This window comes from Biomphalaria glabrata, chromosome 13, assembly GCF_947242115.1.
Source record: "Biomphalaria glabrata chromosome 13, xgBioGlab47.1, whole genome shotgun sequence".
Taxonomy (NCBI): Eukaryota; Metazoa; Mollusca; class Gastropoda; family Planorbidae; genus Biomphalaria; species Biomphalaria glabrata.
The window spans coordinates 25,166,118-25,193,596 of record NC_074723.1 but is presented as its reverse complement, the minus strand read 5'-3'; the positions used below and the strand labels follow the sequence as shown (position 1 = coordinate 25,193,596).

Sequence of the window (27,479 nt, the reverse complement as noted above, 5' to 3'; positions counted from 1 at the left end):
TCTCAGCATTGGTCCATGCCTCCAATATCACTAACATCTCAGCATTGGTCCATGTCTCCAATATCACTAACATCTCAGCATTGGTCCATGTCTCCAATATCACTAACATCTCAGCATTGGTCCATGCCTCCAATATCACTAACATCTCAGCATTGGTCCATGTCTCCAATATCACTAACATCTCAGCATTGGTCCATGCCTCCAATATCACTAACATCTCAGCATTGGTCCATGTCTCCAATATCACTAACATCTCAGCATTGGTCCATGTCTCCAATATCACTAACATCTCAGCATTGGTCCATGTCTCCAATATCACTAACATCTCAGCATTGGTCCATGTCTCCAATATCACTAACATCTCAGCATTGGTCCATGCCTCCAATATCACTTACATCTCAGCATTTGTCCATGTCTTCAATATCACTAACATCTCAGCATTGGTCCATGCCTCCAATATCACTAACATCTCAGCATTGGTCCATGTCTCCAATATCACTAACATCTCAGCATTGGTCCATGTCTCCAATATCACTAACATCTCAGCATTGGTCCATGTCTTCACATATCACTAACATCTCAGCATTGGTCCATGCCTCCAATATCACTAACATCTCAGCATTGGTCCATGTCTCCAATATCACTAACATCTCAGCATTGGTCCATGTCTCCAATATCACTAACATCTCAGCATTGGTCCATGTCTCCAATATCACTAACATCTCAGCATTGGTCCATGTCTTCACATATCACTAACATCTCAGCATTGGTCCATGTCTCCAATATCACTAACATCTCAGCATTGGTCCATGTCTCCAATATCACTAACATCTCAGCATTGGTCCATGTCTCCAATATCACTAACATCTCAGCATTGGTCCATGTCTCCAATATCACTAACATCTCAGCATTTGTCCATGTCTCCAATATCACTAACATCTCAGCATTGGTCCATGTCTCCAATATCACTAACATCTCAGCATTGGTCCATGTCTCCAATATCACTAACATCTCAGCATTGGTCCATGTCTCCAATATCACTAACATCTCAGCATTGGTCCATGTCTCCAATATCACTAACATCTCAGCATTGGTCCATGCCTTCACATATCACTAACATCTCAGCATTGGTCCATGCCTTCACATATCACTAACATCTCAGCATTGGTCCATGCCTCCAATATCACTAACATCTCAGCATTGGTCCATGTCTCCAATATCACTAACATCTCAGCATTGGTCCATGTCTCCAATATCACTAACACCTCAGCATTGGTCCATGTCTTCACATATCACTAACATCTTAGCATTGGTCCATGTCTCCAATATCACTAACATCTCAGCATTGGTCCATGTCTCCAATATCACTAACATCTCAGCATTGGTCCATGTCTCCAATATCACTAACATCTCAGCATTGGTCCATGTCTCCAATATCACTAACATCTCAGCATTTGTCCATGTCTCCAATATCACTAACATCTCAGCATTGGTCTATGTCTCCAATATCACTAACATCTCAGCATTGGTCCATGTCTCCAATATCACTAACATCTCAGCATTGGTCCATGTCTCCAATATCACTAACATCTCAGCATTGGTCCATGTCTCCAATATCACTAACATCTCAGCATTGGTCCATGTCTCCAATATCACTAACATCTCAGCATTGGTCCATGTCTCCAATATCACTAACATCTCAGCATTGGTCCATGTCTCCAATATCACTAACATCTCAGCATTGGTCCATGTCTCCAATATCACTAACATCTCAGTATTGGTCCATGTCTCCAATATCACTAACATCTCAGCATTGGTCCATGTCTCCAATATCACTAACATCTCAGCATTGGTCCATGTCTCCAATATCACTAACATCTCAGCATTGGTCCATGCCTCCAATATCACTAACATCTCAGCATTGGTCCATGTCTCCAATATCACTAACATCTCAGCATTGGTCCATGCCTCCAATATCACTAACATCTCAGCATTGGTCCATGTCTCCAATATCACTAACATCTCAGCATTGGTCCATGTCTCCAATATCACTAACATCTCAGCATTGGTCCATGTCTCCAATATCACTAACATCTCAGCATTGGTCCATGTCTCCAATATCACTAACATCTCAGCATTGGTCCATGCCTCCAATATCACTTACATCTCAGCATTTGTCCATGTCTCCAATATCACTAACATCTCAGCATTGGTCCATGCCTCCAATATCACTAACATCTCAGCATTGGTCCATGTCTCCAATATCACTAACATCTCAGCATTGGTCCATGTCTCCAATATCACTAACATCTCAGCATTGGTCCATGTCTCCAATATCACTAACATCTCAGCATTGGTCCATGCCTCCAATATCACTAACATCTCAGCATTGGTCCATGTCTTCACATATCACTAACATCTCAGCATTGGTCCATGTCTCCAATATCACTAATATCTCAGCATTGGTCCATGCCTCCAATATCACTAACATCTCAGTATTGGTCCATGCCTCCAATATCACTAACATCTCAGCATTGGTCCATGTCTCCAATATCACTAACATCTCAGTATTGGTCCATGTCTTCACATATCACTAACATCTCAGCATTGGTCCATGTCTCCAATATCACTAACATCTCAGCATTGGTCCATGCCTCCAATATCACTAACATCTCAGCATTGGTCCATGTCTCCAATATCACTAACATCTCAGCATTGGTCCATGTCTCCAATATCACTAACATCTCAGCATTGGTCCATGTCTCCAATATCACTAACATCTCAGCATTGGTCCATGTCTCCAATATCACTAACATCTCAGCATTAGTCCATGCCTCCAATATCACTTACATCTTAGCATTGGTCCATGTCTCCAATATCACTAACATCTCAGCATTGGTCCATGCCTCCAATATCACTAACATCTCAGCATTGGTCCATGTCTCCAATATCACTAACATCTCAGCATTGGTCCATGTCTCCAATATCACTAACATCTCAGCATTGGTCCATGCCTCCAATATCACTTACATCTCAGCATTGGTCCATGTCTCCAATATCACTAACATCTCAGCATTGGTCCATGTCTCCAATATCACTAACATCTCAGCATTGGTCCATGTCTCCAATATCACTAACATCTCAGTATTGGTCCATGCCTCCAATATCACTAACATCTCAGCATTGGTCCATGTCTCCAATATCACTAACATCTCAGTATTGGTCCATGTCTTCACATATCACTAACATCTCAGCATTGGTCCATGTCTTCACATATCACTAACATCTCAGCATAGGTCCATGTCTCCAATATCACTAACATCTCAGCATTGGTCCATGTCTCCAATATCACTAACATCTCAGCATTGGTCCATGTTTCCAATATCACTAACATCTCAGCATTGGTCCATGTCTCCAATATCACTAACATCTCAGCATTGGTCCATGTCTCCAATATCACTAACATCTCAGCATTGGTCCATGTCTTCACATATCACTTACATCTCAGCATTGGTCCATGTCTCCAATATCACTAACATCTCAGCATTGGTCCATGCCTCCAATATCACTAACATCTCAGCATTGGTCCATGTCTCCAATATCACTAACATCTCAGCATTTGTCCATGTCTCCACATATAACCTGCCCTTTACTTATGTAGACGCCAGGAGAATGTATTGACTAAGCACGGACAATGAACGAACTGTTTAAGGAAAGTGTAGTTTAGAGTTCACTTTACTTTCAAGATTGATTTGGATTTATTTAGTTCTATTTTAGAGTTACTTATTTACAAAGCATACATCAACTCACATTGTTTGTCTGGTTTAAATCTTGCACACGTTAGTTCTCCCACTTCTCATTCTCGTATCAAGTTGAAACTTTGCACCATTCTTCACTGGCATTCACGACTCAGTGTCATTTCACTCAATATGTTTTATGAACAAATGTTTTAAATGTTTTTATTTCTTTAGCTGGAAACAGTACGATTCAAGTTATCTCCCTTACCAAGATGTATTTCATCGTTTGATTCTCCAATACAAATAGGTCACAATAAAGAGGACATCATATAGGAGAATGCAACAGAAGTAGTAGTACTAGAAAGTATTTATATAAAAGAAGAAGTACTAGAAAGTACTTATACAACAGAAGTAGTACTAGAAAGTATTTATATAAAAGAAGTAGCACTAGAAAGTACTTCTAAAACATTCACACAAGACACACAACTGCGCACAGTGTACTCCATTATACAGCAAGGCTTACGTAGACTAGAACACTCGTTGCATTGAAGTGTAGAACTTGAGCCCACAATGTGTAGCACTGGGTGGTACTGTCAGACTTCACAACATGCACAAGAGTGTAATTAGAAACAGAGTGTTATCTAAATGACTTTGAACATAAGTAGATTTGTTGTGTTTGAGACAGGAATACAAAGAATACGCGTATAAACAGCTTTGCAAATGAACACAGATTGTCACAGATATACACGCAGCAGGCTATTGGATCATTGTTAGACTTGACGAGAGACAAATAGAAAATAAACAAGAAACATAATTCCATGCAGTGATGAAAGTGTTTTATTTACATCATAATGACATCAGCAAAACAAATCCACTAAGTTGGCAACACTAATAGACTGGCTAAAATAGATATACTTTCATCATAACACTATTCCTGCCTACTATATCAGACATACAATGCTTTTTGAAACAAACGAGCCCTGTATACAACAAACAAGAGTTGCCAACAAACTGAAATGGAACAAATAGTTCCATGAGAGGAGCCTAAGTTTAAACCCACACTTCTGAGAGAAGCCTAAGTTTAAACCCACACTTCTGAGAGGAGCCTAAGTTTAAACCCACACTTTTGAACTGAACTACAAGTTGCTAAGTTTTTAAAACTAATCTTGTAAATATGTAAGTTATTCAAAACTGCTTTCAAGATATCGATTACACTAAAAGTTTTGAAGAGCCAAACAGACTAAAGGATTGTATTGAAAACATGATGTTATTACTGTAGCTTGTAGTACACCGGAATAGAGTATGTAGACAGATATTTTAAATTAGTTTCTAAGATTATTTTATAAATGAGCAAATTGAATATTTTAAAAAGGCTCACAAAATGTTTCAAAGATTTATTCAAAGAGCAGAAAAAAACAACAACGCAAACGTCATTTTTTTTTTATTTGGGGGGGGGGGTTACCTGGCTCCATTTTAAAGAGACTGCTTTCAAAACCTATTATACAGCAACTTTATTTTAGAACACCCATGTCTAAGTATGGGCCACACATCAATGTTCTCTTTGAGCCCCCCCCCCCCCCCCACTAAAACTAGGATCTTTTCAGAGTGCTCAGAAGTGTTGCGGTATTTAGTTCTTACGTGTACTAGTCTGAATAGCAAAAAACAAAAAATCAGTTTGTACAGTCTGTCAATATATCATACAAGACAAAATAGAGTGCAGAAAGAACCAGTCTACATGGATTAAGAAATAGTTGACTATCCTGAATATAAACTTTCAAATTGTGATGTACTAGAAAAATGTAGGGGAAAAATGCAAAAAAAAAAACAAAACAAAAGACACATTTTTATTTTTATTTTGTATCAATCACATTTATGTTTTTCTATCTCTTTCAGTAAAAAATCTAACATATACATCAACTGGGCAATGATTGTACTACTAATTAAAAATTGAGCTAATAAATCAGCAGTATTGGCAGATAGAAAACGAGACTACACATGTACATCTAATGTTTTTCAGGGCCAAATGAACCAGCAACTTTCCACAACATTCGTAATATAAACATAATGCTAGTGAATAGTTTGGCTTGTGTCAAGTAGTCAAATGAAAATAAGCCTGTCCATTGTCAAGGTAAACTATTACAAAATGAAGTTTTAACACAATGATTGTATCATAATGCTACCAACCAATATCACTGTAAGTTATATATATATATATATATAGAAGTCCGTCATGTTGTAAAGCTGTATCAATTGTTTTTTACACTTGAAAACGATTTGAGTAAACCTTTTATTGAATGTACTTTTGACTTAATCTAGAACTTTCTGTTGACTTTTGAAGACGCATAGACTGACCTTGCTGATAGTCTAGTTAAGTTAGCCTTTCTAACTTACCAGAGCATTATTCGAGTTCCTCTTATTACTTGCGTTCCTCTAACCAATTATTTGCGTTCCTCTAACCAATTACTCAAGTTCCTTTTACCAAATATTCGAGTTTCTCCATTCATAGTATTCCAGTCCCACTAACTGATTATCCAAGTTCCCCAGATGTACCTTTAATTAAGACATTGTTTATGATGCCATCATTTTTGTGTTGTCTCCAGACAAATGCACAAAGCTAAAGGGAATAGTTACTTTTATTTATGTCATTGAGGCAAGCCCTAACCTGGAACCCCTAAGGAAAGAGGAAGAGGGGACGGCCCAGGAATACATGGCGCCGCGATTTGGAAGCAGATGCCAAGCAGATGGACAAGACGTGGGGACAGTTGGAGAGATTCGTCCAGAACCGAGATGCCTGGAGGAAGCTGGTTGGTGGCATATGCCCCAAAAGGGACCACAGTCAGAGATGAGATAAAATGTCATTGAGACAAATAGAGTGCTACTTAAAAATGGTCCTTTCTGAGACGTCTGAGTGACTGGACATTGGCATTGAAACATTCGCACTTAAGTGAATTAGCGTATATATTTCTAACTTAAAGTAAACATTATACGCGTATAATCTAATTCATACATACTTTACATATTTTATACGCGTGTGACCTATTATATACATCCGTTACACAATTTATACATGCGTGACCAATTTTATACTTATATAACCTACATTCTTTACATATTTTATACGCAGTTAAATTAATGTCTACACTTGCTAGCAACTGAATATATTTTCGTGACATATGTTTTTACATGTACGTTTGTATCTTCCTATACCAGTGAAATGAAAGGGAAGTGAAATTAAGGATTTAAAAATATTCCTGAAATTTGAAACCAGCCCCTGTTTATAATAACAACTATTTTGATACTAGCAAAGACGATGTCGCATCCAAGGAGAAAGAATGTAGAGGCGTTGGCTGCTCTCACTCAAACGCCCCCACCCACGATAGTCGAGGACATTTCTGTTGAATAATAAACAATCATAAGATCACTAGCGGATCCAGAACTTCGGAGTGGGAGGGGGGCGATTTTTTCCAAACCCTAACGCCCAGTAAACCCTAACCCTATGCATATATATATATAAGAATAAAAAAAACAGTGTTTCTTAATTAACTTTCGTCGAAAAAAACACAAAAAAAAACCAGTTATGTTGAGGCCTTTCTCTTAATAGCTTGGGGGTTTGGGGGAGCGCTGTAGTTCTCTTCAGTGGGGATCGGGGCAAAGCCCCGACGCCTAAAGCGTTTTCTTGCATTTTTCACTTCACTCCTTACATTTACAGCTGATTAAACACCAGTGGAGTTCGCGGCCAAAACCCGACGCCTAAAGCGTTTTCATGCGATATTCACTGCAGAAACGCATTCTCCTGCCATCTTCAGCTCATAATTAATTAGTGGGGTTCGGGGCGAAACCCGGACGCCAAAAGCGTTTTCTTGCATTTTTCACTGCAAAAACGAATTCTCCTGACAGTTCATTATTCATCCTATTTAAAAAATGACTTTTTCAATAATGTTTTACTTAAAAAATAGGTGGGAAGGGCAGTAGAGGTATTCGCCCCCCCCCATATTAAGATCGGTTAAACACCAATAACAAGTTTTAATCATATAGATATTTAATTGAGTCTGTTAGTTGTGATTTCTACAAATAAATTGGACCTCCCCCCTTCACTCGAAAGTTTAATGGGAGGGGGCGGGATTGATGCCATCGCCTCCTCCTGACCACACCAAATCGGCCTACATATTAGAGGGGGGGGCGAAATAATCCAAAAATAAGGTTGAAATATAAATAATTAGTATATACTATTAGCATAAGTAATTAATTCGAATACAAATTGTGTGAATTCTATACTAAAATTCGTCCGTCCCCCCCCCCCCCCCGAACGGCCGAGTGGGAGGGGCAATCGCCCCTACTGCCCCCCCCCCCCCCCCCAGGATCCGCCAGTGAATTAGATACAAGTAATTAGATACAAGTAATTAGATACAAGTAATCAGATACAAGTAATCAGATACAAGTAATTAGATACAAGTATTGGTGTGATCTACTAAGTGATTTATTTTAAAAAAAATGAAAGCGATGTAGCGTCCCGATTTTTCCTCCCAATCTCAGATAATAAAGCAGAACTAGACCAGGTAACAGAGACAAATTGAAACCTAAGAGCTTAGAGCAGAACTAGACCAGGTAACAGAGACAATTGAAACCTAAGAGCTTAGAGCCGAACTAGACCAGGTAACAGAGACAAATTGAAACCTAAGAGCTTAGAGCAGAACTAGACCAGGTAACAGAGACAAATTGAAACCTAAGAGCTTAGAGCAGAACTAGACCAGGTAACAGAGACAAATTGAAACCTAAGAGCTTAGAGCAGAACTAGACCAGGTAACAGAGACAAATTGAAACCTAAGAGCTTAGAGCAGAACTAGACCAGGTAACAGAGACAAATTGAAACCTAAGAGCTTAGAGCCGAACTAGACCAGGTAACAGAGACAAATTGAAACCTAAGAGCTTAGAGCAGAACTAGACCAGTTAATAAAGAGTTTAGAGAACATAGCAGAACTAGGACGTAGGACGTAATCCTCTTCTTTTTTGAAGTAACGTCTGTATTATATAAGATAAGATAGACTAGGTTGTAGAGCTCAAATAATAGAGCAGAACTAGACCTAGACCAGAAAGAAAGTTTTGTGTATACATTTGAAACTATCATGAACCTAAACCTACAAGAAATAATGAGCCCAACCCTACAAGAAATCATGAGCCTAAACCTCATGAATCTAAACCTACAAGAAATCATGAGCCTAACCCTACAAGAAATCATAAACCTATTGTACAAATGTTTGCTCTAATCATGTATTGTTTTTGAAATGCACAATTGTAAAACAAAATTCTTCATGGATAATAAAAATTATTATTATTTCTTCTACTTCTCCAAATACAGTTCGTAGTTACACAAATCTCTTACAAAAAATACTTACAAAACAGAAACAACAACAACAACAAAGCTTCTATTAAGTGTAATTGTATCAATTAGTGTGGATCAGTAAAGTGATTGAATTTGCAATAGAATTAATAAATCTGTGCGATTAAAAATATTTTTATTAATTGTTTTTGTTTAACGGGATTTTATGATTTTAGCTTTCTCAATGCGCTATGATCCTATCACTTGTCTGGACCAGTTGGAAAAGGATGCAGGATTCTGTGTACATTCTACAGAGATCGCTTTTTAAATGCATAAAAAAACTTGTTCGCGAAGGACTCCTCAAGGGGACTAATTGAACTTATACCAACGCATCTGTCAAGTACGATTTATTTTTCTTGTTCAACACCAAACAAAATAATTAAATACCAATAATTAATTAACTAGTTGATTATTTTTTAATTTGATGCTTGTTTTGTCCGGTACACTGCAAAGAAAGCTATAATTGTGCAAAATTTCAACTTGATCCGAGATTGGATGTGGGAGAAATAACGCGTACACAGACAGAAAGACAGACAGAGTGAGTTGATAAAAGCTTTGTAATAAGGTTGAATGTTGACTTTGAAAGCCGATAGCAAGTAGACTATAAATATAATAAGCAACTTGCCGGAACAACTAGTTCTGACCAATGTAAGTTGACTTTATGAACAATAGAATGAAGAGAAGACTGCATAGACCAATCCAGAATAGAAGAGTAAAAGTTTTTAAAGTTTTCATTCATTCCCTTATAACATTTCTGTTCAACTTATTTTTTTTTAAACAAAAGTAGATAATACACAAGTATGTTTTTTTTTTTCTTTCAATTACATGAAAACAGAACAATACATCTCTGGATCTTAGTTGCACAGACACTTATGCTTACTCTTTACTAGTATCAAAATAAGGAATGCATCATTGACAAATCGTCAAGAACTAATCTATGTTGCAAGAAGTACTCAATGGGCAATGATATTTACAATGTTGAATTCCTATGTTAATATGTTTAAACCCGAACATGCGGCATGATGTGTAAGATATGCAAGGTGAAGGATCTAACATGTGCAAGGTGAAAGACCTCCTGCATATTCAAGGTCTGAGGACTATAAAGAAATATAAATCCAATGAGCAGAACTAATATTAGTTTCAAATAGGTCTTTTTCTTCTAAACAAGGCTACCAGACAAAGCAAAACAATTCATGGCTAGTGAGTATACAAGCTAGTAGCTTTACAGGGACATTGTGTGTGAAGTATCTAAACAAATTAGTACATTCCATCAGTCAGCATAGCAGAGTCCTGGTGAAATCTAGATCTAGTAACACATGTCTGTCCAAACTACATTGTCACATTGTACAAAACATCTGGTCCAACAAAACAGCTTTGGCAAGACGACCACACAAACTTCTTTCGCTACAACTTTGGTGGCCATATTAAGAAATAGTTTAGCATCCTGGTCCAGCGAGTCATTCAGCAGCAGACTGAAGCTGTGAGATGTCAAACAGAACAACATCTTGTTCATCTTGCTGTTTGTTACAACTGTGCCGCTGACTGTAACATGTGTACAGTAACAAACCTGTTCAGAGATAACAAGAAAACCAACACATCTTTTAAATAGTGAATGCCTCCAGTATACAACTTCAAATATAATAAATATAAAAGAAATAAAAATATTTGGTTGAAACCGGGTATCGAACCCATTGTTTTGATACCGTCAATCTGTGGGAATTCTGACATTGGGTAAGTATTTATTAATATTATCATTATATGAGCATCTAGATCTAATACTAGACCTAGAATTCTGAATTAGAACTCTTAAAATATTAGTAAAGCTTAGATATTCTTTCAATAAAATTGAAGCAGCTTTAAATCTACTGCTATCCCATAATTTCGGAACACTATTGCTGATTACGCCATGTTATTTTATTTTAAGTAGTCTAACAAATTTACATTTATCTATTTTTTACTTTGAAAAATTATAAAGGTGAAATTTGAGTTTTCCGAATGTGGTCAACGAACTAGTCATTCGTTTCTCGACAATATACAGCAACTGTTGAAGTTCTAGGAAAATCGTTAGCACAGTTTTTTTGAGATTAGCTGTCCGCCCACCCACCTAGGTTCCTCCACGAAGAGGTGACTTGAATAGAGGTATTGAGAAAAAGACAATTCCATTAGTGTCTCAAGACTAGATGACTACAGCATTGTAAACATGTTATAATAGTCTCAAGACTAGATGACTACAGCATTGTAAACATGTTATAATAGTCTCAAGGCTAGATGACTACAACATTGTAAACATGTTATAATAGTCTCAAGACTAGATGACTACAGCATTGTAAACATGTTATAATAGTCTCAAGACTAGATGACTACAGCATTGTAAACATGTTATAATAGTCTCAAGGCTAGATGACTACAGCATTGTAAACATGTTATAATAGTCTCAAGACTAGATGACTACAGCATTGTAAACATGTTATAATAGTCTCAAGACTAGATGACTACAGCATTACAAACATGTTATAATAGTCTCAAGACTAGATGACTACAGCATTGTAAACATGTTATAATAGTCTCAAGACTAGATGACTACAGCATTGTAAACATGTTATAATAGTCTCAAGACTAGATGACTACAGCATTGTAAACATGTTATAATAGTCTCAAGACTAGATGACTACAGCATTGTAAACATGTTATAATAGTCTCAAGACTAGATGACTACAGCATTGTAAACATGTTATAATAGTCTCAAGGCTAGATGACTACAGCATTGTAAACATGTTATAATAGTCTCAAGACTAGATGACTACAGCATTGTAAACATGTTATAATAGTCTCAAGACTAGATGACTACAGCATTACAAACATGTTATAATAGTCTCAAGACTAGATGACTACAGCATTGTAAACATGTTATAATAGTCTCAAGACTAGATGACTACAGCATTGTAAACATGTTATAATAGTCTCAAGACTAGATGACTACAGCATTGTAAACATGTTATAATAGTCTCAAGACTAGATGACTACAGCATTGTAAACATGTTATAATAGTCTCAAGACTAGATGACTACAGCATTGTAAACATGTTATAATAGTCTCAAGACTAGATGACTACAGCATTGTAAACATGTTATAAATCACAATGTCATAAATAAAGGAGAAAACAGGATTTGTGTGCTAGCAATTTTGTGAAATTCGTATTTATTTTATTGGTAGAAACATATTCCATGCTCTAATAGTACTAGGGAAATTCTGCAAAGTCATTGGTTTTCCTGGCTGACACAGGCAACCCATTCCATGCTCCAATAGCACAAGGGAAGAAGGAGCATTTGCATGGTGATTGTGTTTATATAGAGCATTGTGGACAGCACTTGATAGAACCTTGGTTGTAAGAGTTCACGAAATCTATGTTTATTTATTAGTATTTCATTGGTTGACTAGGTAAAGTGGGGTGACGTCCCTTGAGTTTTTTGTGATGGTTGTCAGGGACCGGAGTGTTGTGATTGACTAGTAGGAGTACACTATAAGGCAGTTTTATAGTTTGATTTTTATTTAGGGATTCAGCTTTTGTTGGCGTAATCTACAGTTATAGTTATTCCTATTGCTTTATTAAATATATCTTATTCCTAATGCATCCCTGGTGTTTCTTGAACTGTCACATACGTTATGTATTCATGTCAAAGTCATAGGCCAGGTGTTCAAAACAGTTTTCCTGGCTGACACAGGCAATCCATTCCATCCTCCATTAGCACTAGGGAAGAAGGAGCATTTGCACAAATTTGTCCTAGCGAATGGAACGAGGAATGTGTCTTTCTGAGTATTTTATTAGATTTCGTTTTTGTATTTGAAGTTTATGGTTCAGTGTTTTATTGCTACTTTACTTTTAAGACTTCTATCTTGTAGGGTTTCTAAATTCACTGTTTTTACTAAAGGTGTTGCTCTAATCAAATGTGAATATTCGTTTTTTTATGAATCTCAGTGCAACTTATATGATATCTACATTTAGAAATGAACTTCTAATTCTATAACTGAACCCTAACTGTAGACTAACTGGTGCATCCGGAGCAATCAGTCAATAACTAAAACAATTATTAACTAGAAACAATTTTCTTTCAGTTTATTGCAAACTTTTTTTTCAAATATTACATTCCCCTCTGTACTCTAAATGTATAAAACCAGCCTTGTATGTGTATTGGCCAAGCAATCAGATCAATAATTGTTGTAAATCAATCTCAAATTACACGTGAAATCGACTTGAATTATTGAAATTTTTGTAAGGATCGATTCCACGCCAAGTGGACTCCATGATTGTGTTTTAGATGACATCATTGTGTTGCCCAAGCCGGCAGAAAGGTGAAAAGTGTCAAACAATTGGCCAGATTTCTTTATTCGTGTCTTGTGTCAAGTGTTATGTCTTTTGTGTCTGCATTTGTATACGTCTGGTGGAGCTTGTAATTAAAATTAGATATGAACTGATCGATAACAACAGTGAGTTGAACAGTGCCGAGAAGACACTTAAAAAATCATTTCAATGTGTAACATTATTTCAAGGGCTTAGTTACTTCATGTGTTACAACATTAAATAGAGCGGGTGGAATGGTAACGCCACTGATCACATTTTGTATTTCTTTTTTAAAACGTCAACTTGTTCTAGCATGCACTAGTTCTTTAGCTCACAATACATTTGTTAGTTACAGTCTACAGTTGTGTGTGTGTGTGTGTGTATTGCTGTAACTTTGCCAATAGGGAACCTAAAGAATCTCAAGGGAAGGAGCACATAACAACACTAGTTGAATAATAAATAAGGAAATACAGTGAAACTGATAACATTTCAAGCTTCCTTGTTGACATCCTCAAGGTCCCATGTTTCTCATTTTATCTTTCCCAATCTGTCATGTTTCTCGTGGTGCACTATCTCGTACCTGCTAGCAGTGTGCAATGCAAGCTTCATAACAATATATATATATTTACTAGTTTGAGTATCACTGTCGATATAGTCACTGAGAGTGTTTTGTAAACGATTAAACGAAATAATAATGTTATAAGTAAAGCGAATGCGTGAATGTAAAAATAGTATCAAAATAGCAAATCGATCTAAATCCTTTTTTTTTAAATAAAACATTTGCTTGTAGGTCTACAAAGTCTTGATACTATTATAATAGTTGTAGACCTACTATTCTAAGTGTGAATTCAAGGGCTGAAGAAGCTTGTCAATTATTCTATGTAAGTATATTTAATATCCCCCATATAGAGCCTCATGTAGCCTGTCCAATCATAGTGTGTTTACATTGTGGTGTGCACGACACATGAATGGGGCTATTACAATGTATGTCAACATGGAAGCTATAACGAACGAATGTATAAAAAATGCTTTAAAAACACAAAATTTGAGGGTTAATATGATTAAAATATGAAATGAGTGGACTTTTAATTTGTATGTTAATGTGTATAGTATAAAGTAGATCTTTCCTCTTTAAATTAGATCTTGAATTAGAGTTAGATCTAGAGTCTAGACTTAAATGTCGGCTTCAATAGATGAATGGGATTATAAAATACATCAGGACTTCTAAATTCGCAGATATAAGGAACGAATTTATGTAAAAATGCTTTTGAAAGACAAATTTGAAGGTGTTTTTTTTATTAAATAATGAAATCAATAGACTATATTTTGTAATTTGCATGTGTTAAAGTAAAAAAAACTATATGTGCAAAGTGTAGTTCTTAAAATAAGATCTAGATCCTTTCGATTTTTTCTCATGTAAACATTGTAAATATGTCCTAGATCCATAAAATACTAATACTTTCATAGAGTTGGGCAACTTTTTTTTTTGAGGGTTTTAAGTTTGTTTTAGGGCAACTATACATACGTCACGGTTCCAGTTAGTACCCAAAGAACCTTTATGCCAAGTTTTATTAAGATTGGTCAAACGGTTTTGATTTCTATTTGTAACATACATACATACGCCTTACTTTCTACTTTATAGTATATATATCATGGAGGCGCGGAGGCTGATCTAATCGGTAAAGCGCTTTGCTTCCGAAATGGGGATTGGGGTTCGAATCCTGGTGAAGACTGGGATTTTTATTTCGGGCGCCTCTGAGTTCACCCAGCTCTAATGGGTACCTGACATTAGTTGGGGAAAAGGAACGGCGGTTGGTCGTTGTGCTGGCCACATGACACCCTCGTTAACCGTAGGCGACAGAATCAGATTACCTTTACACCATTTGCCCTATAGACCCCAAGGTCTGAAATGGAAACTTTACTTTACTATACTTTTAGATCATGGGCGTAGCCAGGGTGGGATTTTGGGGGTTGTAATGCTTTGTTTTTTTTATTTGAGAAGATATTTTAATGTGAAACTATCACTAAGTTTTATCTAACGATATGATAGACTTAGTGGAAAAGATTAATTAGAATGACCTCAGTACTTAGTGGAGGTAGCTTACCTGGAAGGAGCCAGACTGAGAACCTTGTCCAGCTTATCAAAGGGAGAGAAGCTAGCAGTAGCATATTGATGGAAACGGCAAGCAGAGGCACTAATGGAACGTAAGGAGTCTTAAAGTAAAGAGGAGTTGAGTTCTGAGGCTGACGGGCGATGCTCAGAGCACAAGCGATCAGAATCACTAAACTAATACACAGCAGAGTTACAGCCCACCAGGAGGAGCCACTGTCAGCTGGCCACACCTGCGTCAATGTGGCCAGACCTGTACTGGACAGGATGTAGATCAGCAGAAAATATCGCGTATGTCTCCAGGTACGTTCGTCTGCATGTGTCTGGCAGCCGGGTGACAAGGCCACAAGACTACTGCTAACGCTGGAGCTCACTGACCTGATAGTACCACTGAGTGTCAGCACGGTATTGACTGTCTTGGGTGAGTCAGTGTAGAACTCTGGGTTGCCGCCTCTGATTCCGTTCTCCAGCCCTCCCACTATCCCATAATTTCCAGTCACGTTAGTACGTAGACTGTCTTTCTCAGTGTACATTTCTTGGGTAGCTATTGAGTTCAGTTTTTTAAATCTGTTTGTAAACCTTATGGGTGCTGCAGCTGTAGTTAATTCTTGGCTTTTGACTTCTGAGAATTTAGGATAGCCATTGACTTTGTTTTTAGAGAAAGCGGAAGTTTGGGAAATTGTTTTTGGAAGTTTTTCAGGAATCGAAGAATACAAGTTCTCATCTTTGGACAGCTTACATTCTCCGTTAGATAGTAAAACAAGTTTAGGCCGTGACTCGTTGAAGTCTAGCACGTCTTTGGCATCAAGACCATCGTCACAGGTACTTCCTGCAAGTTCAAGGTCGGAGTATTCCCGACAAATCCCGACTGGAAGCGGTTGATAACGAATGAAAAGAGTAATGATGGCGCTAGAAATAAACTGAAGGATGGTTGCGATGGACGACATTTCTAGCAGTGTTTTCACGTTGACTACTAGTGTACAGAAGGCGATCAATAGACCGGTGATAAAATGTGGACACACTGGGATCCCGTTATACCCGAGCTTGGAGAAAAACTTGGGCAGAAGGTTATCACCTGACATCGAATACATGACTCGCACTGGGTGGACGAATGACCCGAAGACTACGGGCAGCAAACCAATAACAGCGCCAGCCCCGACCACGTAATTGGCAGCGAAGATTCCTTTGGTCTCGTAGGCTCTCGCGAGGGACGCGCTGTCGGCGAGATTTTGCCAGGGCGTGGCCAGAGTGAGAGCAGACGTGACTAGGAAGAAAAGTGAGAACACAATGGCCAAACTGAAACCAAAGGCTGTAGGGAGAGATTTACATGGCGTCCGACTTTCCTCGGCACAGCTGGCCAGGTTGTCTACGCTGATAAATGAAGACATCATTAGACCCGCACCAGACATTATCTGGAAAAGATTTGGTCACATAACTTAGCGATGTTGCATTGGAACTTTTTGTTAAGGGAAAAAAAAAGCTTTATAAAATTTAAACTAAATTTTTGAAATCTTACCAGACAAGTAAATTGTCATGACATTTTTTTAATTACTAAATTATTTTGAAACCTTGAGACTGCAGTATTGCAAATAAAATACATGAAAATAAAATAAGAAAAGGTAAATAGATTGATTTATTATAATCACATAATAGTGTATGATCAAATTATAATGTCTATCATCAAATTATAATGTCTATCATCAAATTATAATGTCTATCATCAAATTATAATGACTTAAGTGAAATGTCTATCTATTTACAAATTATAACATAATCAAATTTTAATATCTAGTAAATCCCAAATTATAATATCTAAGATCAAATTATTATGTCAGAAATCAAATAATCATGTCATTGATATTAAAAAAATATAAAAAATCCAGGTCTATACACAACTCCATACTTATAGATTCCAGGTCCATACAACCCTCCCATATTAAACTCCTGGTCTATACAGCCCTCTCTTCTTAGACTATGTTTGTCTATACACAACTTTATACTTATAGATTCCAGGTCCATACAACCCTCCCATATTAAACTCCTGGTCTATACAGCCCTCTCTCTTCTTAGACTATATTTGTCTATACACAACTTCCCTTACTGCCACAGAATTAAGCTCTTTTTACGCTGTCTTCGCCTGTCTTTCGCGGAATCTTTTCATCCCAAATGGTAACGTTGAAGGAACTGACTTGATTTCTTATAGAACACTCAGGTCTCAGGGCTTTACAGAAGAATTGTGAGAACCACTGTAGGGTAGATATGGAATTTTGTTGGCACTTTATTCCGCAGCACTCTCTCCTAGCTTTAGAAAGACGCTTATTTATTTCTCAGTGATGCCTTATTGGATACTAGCATGTTAAGGGAGTGACCCCATTCACAGTGAAGTCTCTACAGCTCTCCATGCTCACTCTACTATCAGTAATCTATATGGGCTAGCCCCCACCACCCCCTGTCAAGTAGAACTATTTAGCATCTTGCCCTGTCCACTCACCCCTCCAAGGCCATGAGCGAAGAACCCAGGTGTGGAATTCCAGTTGTTTGCATCCACATGGAAGAATCCAACACAGATAAAAGCCAGAACAACAAGTCCACTTAAAGACATCAGCACAAAGTTGACGATGGCGTACCTCTGGGGAGGCCCAAAAAAATGCAACAGTTATTAAAACATAGATGAAAACTTTGTGAGAGGTCGCTGTATATTTGATTATGTTGTTGAACTTACCATTTGAAAGTAGTTGTATAAATATGTACACTGTGTAAATGTATTTACAAGTGGTACAAGTGTATTTTAGTTTCATACAGGTGTGATGTTTGTCAAGTATAAAGATATACTGCAAAGAATTTTGTTAAAGATGAAAGTTTGAAATAACAACAAAAAACTTAGCGGGGATTTGATTTGTGCCATCGTTCTGTCCGTCACTCAAAAACTAAAAGCGCTATTGAAAATGAAATCTATTTCTATTTTGTAATGCATTTGGGACAACGGCTACATTTCTAAAGTTATATTTAATAGGTTAATAGAGCAGGCACCAGCACAAGTCATTAGCAAAGCTAAGAGGAAGCCAAAATATTTTTTTTCGTCAACAGAACATAAAGTCCAAACAAGACCACTTACAACAATAGTAGATTTAGTGTTCAACGTGTACAGTACAGTAACGTTGTACATTTAGTCATCTAGTTGTTTTCTTGATCCTATTTGGTCAAGTTTGAAATTGAAAAGAATTCGATTTCATTTTCATGTTTTTCTCTTTGGTTTCAATTATAAAAAAGTTTTTTTCAAATATTTATAAACAAATATCTGCAGTTGGAATTGCTTATATACAAATATAGGGTTTAGGTATTTATAAGATCGCGCCCTCAAAATTCTGGAAGCACCTTTGGCTTAAATGTTGGTCACTTCATGGTACAGACATTTCAATGCTAGCTTCAAAGAGTGACAGGAGAACTGACAGTGATAGGAGTACTAACCTTAACTGTAATAAAACTCAAGACTATGACCACAAGAACAACAATACTTGGGAAATAGTCAGGAGTGGTTTCAAACAGACCGGGTGTTACAGATGTTGTTGATTCTGTTACATTGCTGTAATAGGAACAAAAGAGTTATTGGAATAAAAAAAAACTAGTTCATGAAGCTAGTTGGGGGAAGGTTATTAAAATTTAAAAAAAAAATGAATATTTATCCCATCAGTCAATCAAAGTGTTTTTATTCATTCATCCACAGAGGTAATACAAACCATTGGGAACAACTTCATTTGAATAAACATTTAGTTAAGTCTGCGCACTATTTTGTTTCAACTGTAGATTGCCCATTCAATGATCTATCGATAAGCATGAATGATTAGAAACAAATATTTAATTCACACAGATATAGAAACTTTCAATGAAATCAACTATCAAAAATGGGCGATTCACATACCATGTCTAAACCGCAATACAAATAGCGATGGAAAGGGTAGAGAGACACCTAGTGTTGCACAGCTATTGTTGGACTGCTATTGTTGGACAGCTAGTGTTGCACAGCTATTGTTGGACAGCTATTGTTGGACAGCTATTGTTGGACAGTTAGTGTTGGACAGCTAGGCTGGACAAGACATATATTCGGCATAGGGAACGACAGCATGCCACAGACAAACTTTTTTGGTGAGCTGCTTGGTGTGTGTGTGCTCCGACTCAGCAATTAGTAACGAACGTTGCTGTGAATTACTCCGTTAGAGCACGTGAAAGGAAGCGGGCAGTGAGTTTTAAGGTCACCTTGGCCCCGTACAAAGACAGCCCTAATGCCGCACACGAACCAGTTCTCTCTCTTTCAAATCCTTGTCCTGATCTTCCTTCCTGCAGAACGCGACATTCCTAAAGAATGTGGCCTATTGTCTCGACGTCCTCGACGCAGTGGCTACACCTTGTGCCGTAATTCTCTCTTCAACCGTCCGATGTAAGCACCTTTTGGACAGTGTCCGACTCGGAACTGGGCTAGAACGGCCTGTTCCGCACGATGAAGTTGCCACCACGCGTCCTTTCGGTCTGTTCTGTTCAACTGCTCTCGCCTTGGTCGGAAACATCCGAACTGTCGTACCAAAGAGCTCCAGCTTCCTTTGACGTAGAGAAGATCCCATGGAAGCAGGTGGTTTCCGAACAAGACATTGGAGGATTCAAAGTCCGTGGGATACACGTTTGAGACTAAAATAAATAATAAATAAAAAAGAGAACTTAAGCCGACTACCAGCATGCAAATATAATGTCTACGTTGGGAGGACTATCTAGATGACAGCTAGGACTGCGGGTATGCAACACTGCCTCAACGTGGCACTCGATTGGAAACGATCTCCAGAGGAAGCGATTAGGCTAAATGAGTAACAACACAAAATTCCTGTGGCAGTCTCTAAGGGAATGCGAGAGTTTAGTCTTTGCACTGTCAGGAGTTGTAAGAGAACTTTCACGTCCCTGTCGATAATTCAGGCGCCGATATTCAAGGAACCAATGGCGAGTTGTTAGCTTGGTAAACTAAGGGAAGATGGCGGGGTTCCCTGTGTGCCTTCAGCCATGTATTCTAGTCCATGCGCCAGGAGAGTCTAACACATTGGAAATAGCAGTGTTTTATATAGACATTGACTTGGATCTCTTCCAGACAGAGCTTACAGACCTAAGGTTCGAAGAGCCTTCGGCTCAACTCTTTTGAATAGCCACAAATTAAGATTTTTTAGCACTTAGGCTAACTATGCATAAAATCATTTTAATAAACAAGTATTTTAGCTATTTCCTGAATGTCTAAGGCAATTTTGATAACAGAAAAAAAAACCGCTTAAATTAAATTAACACAAACTGCTAAATATATTAATAATATAATATAATATAATATAATATAATATAATATAATATAATATAATATAATATAATATAATATAATATAATATAATATAATATAATATAATATAATATAATATAATATAATATAATATAATATAATATAATATAATATAATATAATATAATATGGCTGCAGACACACTACATATTACTGTATTATTACCATAGTAATGATAAGATTGTCTTTATGTTTGGTGAGTCATATTTTAGGGTATATTTAATCTCATACAGAGGCATTTTCGAATATCTAAGGTGGGTACGAAATTCAGCCCCGCTAATAGCTGGAGGAGGGGGGTTACTACATGGTAGTGCTATGAAGTGATCTGTATAAGTAGTGCTATCAACTGAACAGAGGGGTGTTACTAAATGGTTGTGCTATCTACTGATCTGAGGGGGGGTTATTAAATAGTAGTGCTATCTACTGATCTGAGGGGAGTTATTATATAGTAGTATTATCAACTGACATGAGGGGGGTCACAAGTGGTATTGAATAAACTGATCAGATGGGCATTACTATATGGTAGTGCTGTCAAGTAAACTGATAGGGTTACTATATGTTAATATTCTTAACTGATATGAGGGGTAGTGCTATCAATTGATGTGGGGGGGGGTTACTATAATGTGGTGTAGCTGATCTGAGAGGGTTACTATATGGTGCTATAGCCGATCTGAGAGGGTATTAACAACTGACCTGTCATCCGTATAGTTATACATGTATTCGACATACTGCCACAAGGCTTTAGCTGCCACTGCACCATTGATAACATTCTCCAGGATGACACTCCAGCCTATGACAAAAGCCAGGAGCTCTCCTAACGTCACGTAACAGAAGACGTAGCCAGTTCCTGACCTTGGCAGTCTTGTGGCTAGCTCGATGTGACATAGTCCTGATAAGAATCAAATGCTTGACATTAACATGGTGATATTTGATATACAAATGAATGTATGTATACAATCTAATAGTGTTTGTTTTGTCTTCAACTCCAGGCCCTAACAAAAACATAGCAATGTAGGATCGGGAAACAACTCTGGAACAAAACAATGTACAACGTTTATGAAAGTGTTTCTCAAACTTTTATGTTGGCCCCTTACTAAGCAATTAAAGGTGTTTTGGGAGAGCTCTATAGCTCCCACAGTGGGGTCTAGGATGGTTTTGAGAATCTATATTATATTTGTAAAATAACACTGAATGACTGACTTATGTATCAAGAGATCTCATTAACTCTAGTACGGATTAGCATCAAATATTGTACAAAATTTCCTTTTACCTATTAGGTACTTGCTGAGATATATTTTTGACTGATTCGCAACCTGAACATCGCAATTCGCGAAAAAACGCATTCTTTCTATCAAAACTTTGTATTTTATGTTCGGTATTTCCCTATTAAACGCAGTTATATAGAAAGCGTAAATAGAAATAGAACAAAAAGTTCCATATTTATAAAACGAATATCTTCTTTTCCCCTACGTCAGCTTAATTTAATTTACCTTACGTCATTTCCGCTTTCTTTTCGACGCGCTCAAAAAAAAAAAAGCAAAAAAACAAAAACAAAAAAAAAAAACAACAAAACAACAACAACAACAACAACAAACTAATACTAGTGGCATCAAATTTACAAAATAAATTTCAAGAAACCTTTTAATTTTGGTTTGAATAAAAAGAGGGACTGGGGTTAATAGAATATGTTAAAGTATTTTTAAAATTTAGAGTGGAAGCAGTTTTCCTCCAGCCGGCGATCAAGAAGGTCTGTGGACCATTGAAAACATTCCCAACGGAGCTCCAACGACAAGTATTTTCCTGCTTTATGAGCTTCAGAAATTCATATTCCTGGCGTCTACAACGCACTTTTTCTCATAAAAAAAGTTGTTAAAAAAAGTAAAAAGGGTTAGGTCGAGGCGATATTAAAAGGGGCACATACCAAATACAGAGATCACATTTGCAATAGTAAGAATTCTACTTTTTAAAGAAGTATATTTATATGCTTGATTATTGCCAGGGTGACGAGCAAATTAGTATACAAATGTTTCATGCATAAACATAAAAACATACAAACTTTTGTTACAAACAGTTTACGCTTTCAATGAATCTAAGAAATCAATGCATTTTATTGGAGCTCTTTTCTCTTTCACTCCTCTAGATCTTTTCTCTTTCACCCCTCTAGATCTTTTCTCTTTCACTCCTCTAGATCTTGTCTCTTTCACTACTCTAGATCTCTTTCACCCCTCTAGATCTTTTCTCTTTTACCCCTCTAGATTTTTTTCTCTTTCACTACTCTAGATCTATTCTCTTTCACTACTCTAGATCTAAGAAATCAATGCATTTTATTGGAGCTCTTTTCTCTTTCACTCCTCTAGATCTTTTCTCTTTCACCCCTCTAGATCTTTTCTCTTTCACTCCTCTAGATCTCTTTCACCCCTCTAGATCTTTTCTCTTTCACTCCTCTAGATCTCTTTCACCCCTCTAGATCTTGTCTCTTTCACCCCTCTAGATCTTTTCTCTTTCACTACTCTAGATCTTTTCTCTTTCACCCCTCTAGATCTTTTCTCTTTCACTCCTCTAGATCTCTTTCACCCCTCTAGATCTTGTCTCTTTCACCCCTCTAGATCTTTTCTCTTTCACTACTCTAGATCTTTTCTCTTTCACTACTCTAGATCTTTTCTCTTTCACTACTCTAGATCTCTTTCACCCCTCTAGATCTTTTCTCTTTCACCCCTCTAGATCTTTTCTCTTTCACTACTCTAGATCTTTTCTCTTTCACTACTCTAGATCTTTTCTCTTTCACTACTCTAGATCTTTTTTTTTCACTACTCTAGATCTTTTCTCTTTCACTACTCTAGATCTTTTCTCTTTCACTACTCTAGATCTCTTTCACCCCTCTAGATCTTTTCTCTTTCACTACTCTAGATCTTTTCTCTTTCACTACTCTAGATCTCTTTCACCCCTCTAGATCTTTTCTCTTTCACTACTCTAGATCTCTTTCACCCCTCTAGATCTTTTCTCTTTCACTACTCTAGATCTCTTTCACCCCTCTAGATCTTTTCTCTTTCACTACTCTAGATCTCTTTCACCCCTCTAGATCTTTTCTCTTTCACTACTCTAGATCTTTTCTCTTTCACTACTCTAGATCTCTTTCACCCCTCTAGATCTTTTCTCTTTCACCCCCCCCCCTAGATCCTTTCTCTTTCACTTCTCTAGATCTTTTCTCTTTCACTCCTCTAGATCTTTTCTCTTTCACTCCTCTAGATCTTTTCTCTTTCACTCATCTAGATCTTTTCTCTTTCACCCCTCTAGATCTTTTCACTTTCACCCCTCTAGATCATTTCTCTTTCACCCCTCAAGATCATTTCTCTTTCACTCCTCAAGATCTCTCTCTCTCTCTCTCTCCTTCCCCTTAATCTTCGGTTTCCCTCCTCTAGCGCTCTCCTCTAGATCTAGATCTCACTTCCTCCATTTACTCCTCTCTATGACTCCCCCCCTCCCCACTTGTCTCACTCTAAGATGCTGGCCACGTTCCACAACGACCGCAACAGGATGACTCAACACCTTTCACCATTATTAGGCCACGTTCCGGCTCTTGACGGAGATTTCCGGAGATGTGAGATAATTTCAATCTTCTGGCCTCACTCCAGAGTTAATAGCCGAATAAAACCTCACATGTGATGTACATACGAGAACAATATCGTTTCTGACATTAAACTAGGATTCGGATTCTTCAACATTGGATATAGTCTTTTTTTTTAAATTTTGAACATAGAACAAGGAACTTTTCTTTGGGACTCTGATGATTATTATCTTTAGACTGATTCTATTTACCACATTCACTCTTTTTCTTTTTCTGTCTTATGGGCCATATTTAAAAAGAATTTGTCTTTCTTTCAGTGTATATTTTTCAGTTTTCTTCTGTCTCTCTCATTCTTCCTCTATTTTAAGCGGCCCCCGAAAGGGAATAGACAATATTAGTTTTGTGTGGTTGGTCTGTCCGTCCGTCCGTCCATCCCGTTTAGATCTCGTAAACTAGAAAAGATATTGAATTCCGACATCATGATATTTTTGACCATTCAAAGTTCTGATGCAACGGCTACTTTTTTTTCTTTTCTGAAAGCGAACCATCTAATTTTTAAAATCATATATGCAAGCAGATTTTTTAAAAAATTACACCATTTTACAACTATTCACTATTAATAGTAACAAACACGGGAGGCTATTTAGTAAGGGAGGCGACTATTTGCCAAATTTTAAACACATTTATATAAACGGTCTTTTATTTTTAAACGGTCTTAGGGGGCTGAGTGGTTAAGCGATCGGCATCTGAACCTGAGGTCCTGGGTTCGAATCTCGGTGAAGGCTGGGATTTTGAATTTCTGGATTTTTAGGGCGTCCCTGAGTCCACCCAACTCTAATGGGTACCTGACTTTAGTTGGAGAAAGTAAAGGCGGTTGGTCGTTGTGCTGGCCACATGACACCCTGCTCGTTAACCGTTGACCATATAAACATATGACCGTAACATCATCTGCCTCATAGATCGTTAGGTCTGAAAGGGAAACTTTACTCTTTTTATATAAACGATCTTAGATTTTTTGTCGATTTTATTTGTACAAATGTATTGCTAAGTTAAGTAAGTTCTGTCATACTAACTACTACATTATTTTGTATTGATCTAAACATTACATATTAAACCCGCCATTCTCTAAGCACAAACACTATTTTGTATTGATTTAAACATTACATATTAAACCCGCCATTCTCTAAGCACAAACACTATTTTATATTGATTTAAACATTACATATTAAACCCGCCATTCTCTAAACACAAACACTATTTTTTATTGATCTAAACATTTCATATTAAACCCGCCATTCTCTAAACACAAACACTATTTTGTATTGATCTAAACATTCCATATTAAACCCGCCATTCTCTAAACACTTACACTATTTTGTATTGATCTAAACATTCCATATTAAACCCGCCATTCTCTAAACACTTACACTATTTTGTATTGATCTAAACATTCCATATTAAACCCGCCATTCTCTAAACACAAACACTATTTTGTATTGATCTAAACATTCCATATTAAACCCGCCATTCTCTAAACACTTACAATATTTCGACTGCCTTTTTCAGACCATCCGAGTTCGTAACACTACAAGATCTTTTGGCGAAGTCGTTTATTGACGAGATTGTTTGTTATAAATTAAGTTATGTGATACAAGGGAAGAGTTGACTCGGATTAAAGTAATGTGATAAAACTAGGGAAGAGTTGACTCGGATTAAGTAATGTGATAAAACTAGGGAAGAGTTGACTCGGATTAAGTAATGTGATAAAACTAGGGAAGAGTTGACTCGGATTAAGTAATGTGATAAAACTAGGGAAGAGTTGACTCGGATTAAAGTAATGTGATAAAACTAGGGAAGAGTTGACTCGGATTAAGTAATGTGATAAAACTAGGGAAGAGTTGACTCGGATTAAAGTAATGTGATAAAACTAGGGAAGAGTTGACTCGGATTAAGTAATGTGATAAAACTAGGAAAGAGTTGACTCGGATTAAGTAATGTGATAAAACTAGGGAAGAGTTGACTCGGATTAAAGTAATGTGATAAAACTAGGGAAGAGTTGACTCGGATTAAAGTAATGTGATAAAACTAGGGAAGAGTTGACTCGGATTAAAGTAATGTGATAAAACTAGGGAAGAGTTGACTCGGATTAAAGTAATGTGATAAAACTAGGGAAGAGTTGACTCGGATTAAAGTAATGTGATAAAACTAGGGAAGAGTTGACTCGGATTAAAGTAATGTGATAAAACTAGGGAAGAGTTGACTCGGATTAAAGTAATGTGATAAAACTAGGGAAGAGTTGACTCGGATTAAAGTAATGTGATAAAACTAGGGAAGAGTTGACTCGGATTAAAGTAATGTGATAAAACTAGGGAAGAGTTGACTCGGATTAAAGTAATGTGATAAAACTAGGGAAGAGTTGACTCGGATTAAAGTAATGTGATAAAACTAGGGAAGAGTTGACTCGGATTAAAGTAATGTGATAAAACTAGGGAAGAGTTGACTCGGATTAAAGTAATGTGATACTAGGGAAGAGTTGACTCGGATTAAGTAATGTGATACTAGGGAAGAGTTGTAAAAAAAAGTAAAAAGTAAAGTTCCCCTTTCAGACCTTGTGGTCTATAGGGCAGATGATGTAAAGGGCATCTGTTTCTGTGGCCTACGGTTAACGAGGGTGTCATGTGGCCAGCACAACGACCAACCGCCTTTACTTTTCCCCAACTAATGTCAGGTACCCATTAGAGCTGGGTGGACTCAGAGGCGCCAGAAGATCCGAAATTAAAAAATCCCAGTCTTCAACGGGATTCGAACCCCGGTCTCCGGTTCGGAAGCCAAGCGCTTTACCGCTCAGCCACCGTGCCTCCAGGGAAGAGTTGACTCGGATTAAGTAATGTGATACTAGGGAAGAGTTGACTTGGATTAAGTAATGTGATACTAGGGAGGAGTTGACTTGGATTAAGTAATGTGATATTAGGGAAGAGTTGACTTGG

The 27,479-nt window shown here is 37.3% G+C and overlaps 1 protein-coding gene across 2 annotated transcripts in view; it reads right to left on the bottom strand.

The window, feature by feature from the left end:
• Positions 1-8,104: 8,104 nt before the first annotated feature.
• Positions 8,105-27,479, bottom strand: part of LOC106067806 (cationic amino acid transporter 3-like) — a 112,846-nt gene continuing 93,471 nt past the window's right edge. For both annotated transcript variants that reach the window (XM_056008982.1, XM_056008981.1), the window contains 5 exons: positions 21,621-21,816; positions 19,032-19,146; positions 18,055-18,192; positions 15,559-16,975; positions 8,105-10,681 (listed from right to left, as the gene is read on the bottom strand). In XM_056008982.1, coding sequence (XP_055864957.1) covers positions 10,572-10,681; positions 15,559-16,975; positions 18,055-18,192; positions 19,032-19,146; positions 21,621-21,816 — 1,976 coding nt within the window. In that variant the 3' untranslated portion in view covers positions 8,105-10,571. The remainder of the gene's footprint in view (positions 10,682-15,558; positions 16,976-18,054; positions 18,193-19,031; positions 19,147-21,620; positions 21,817-27,479) is intronic.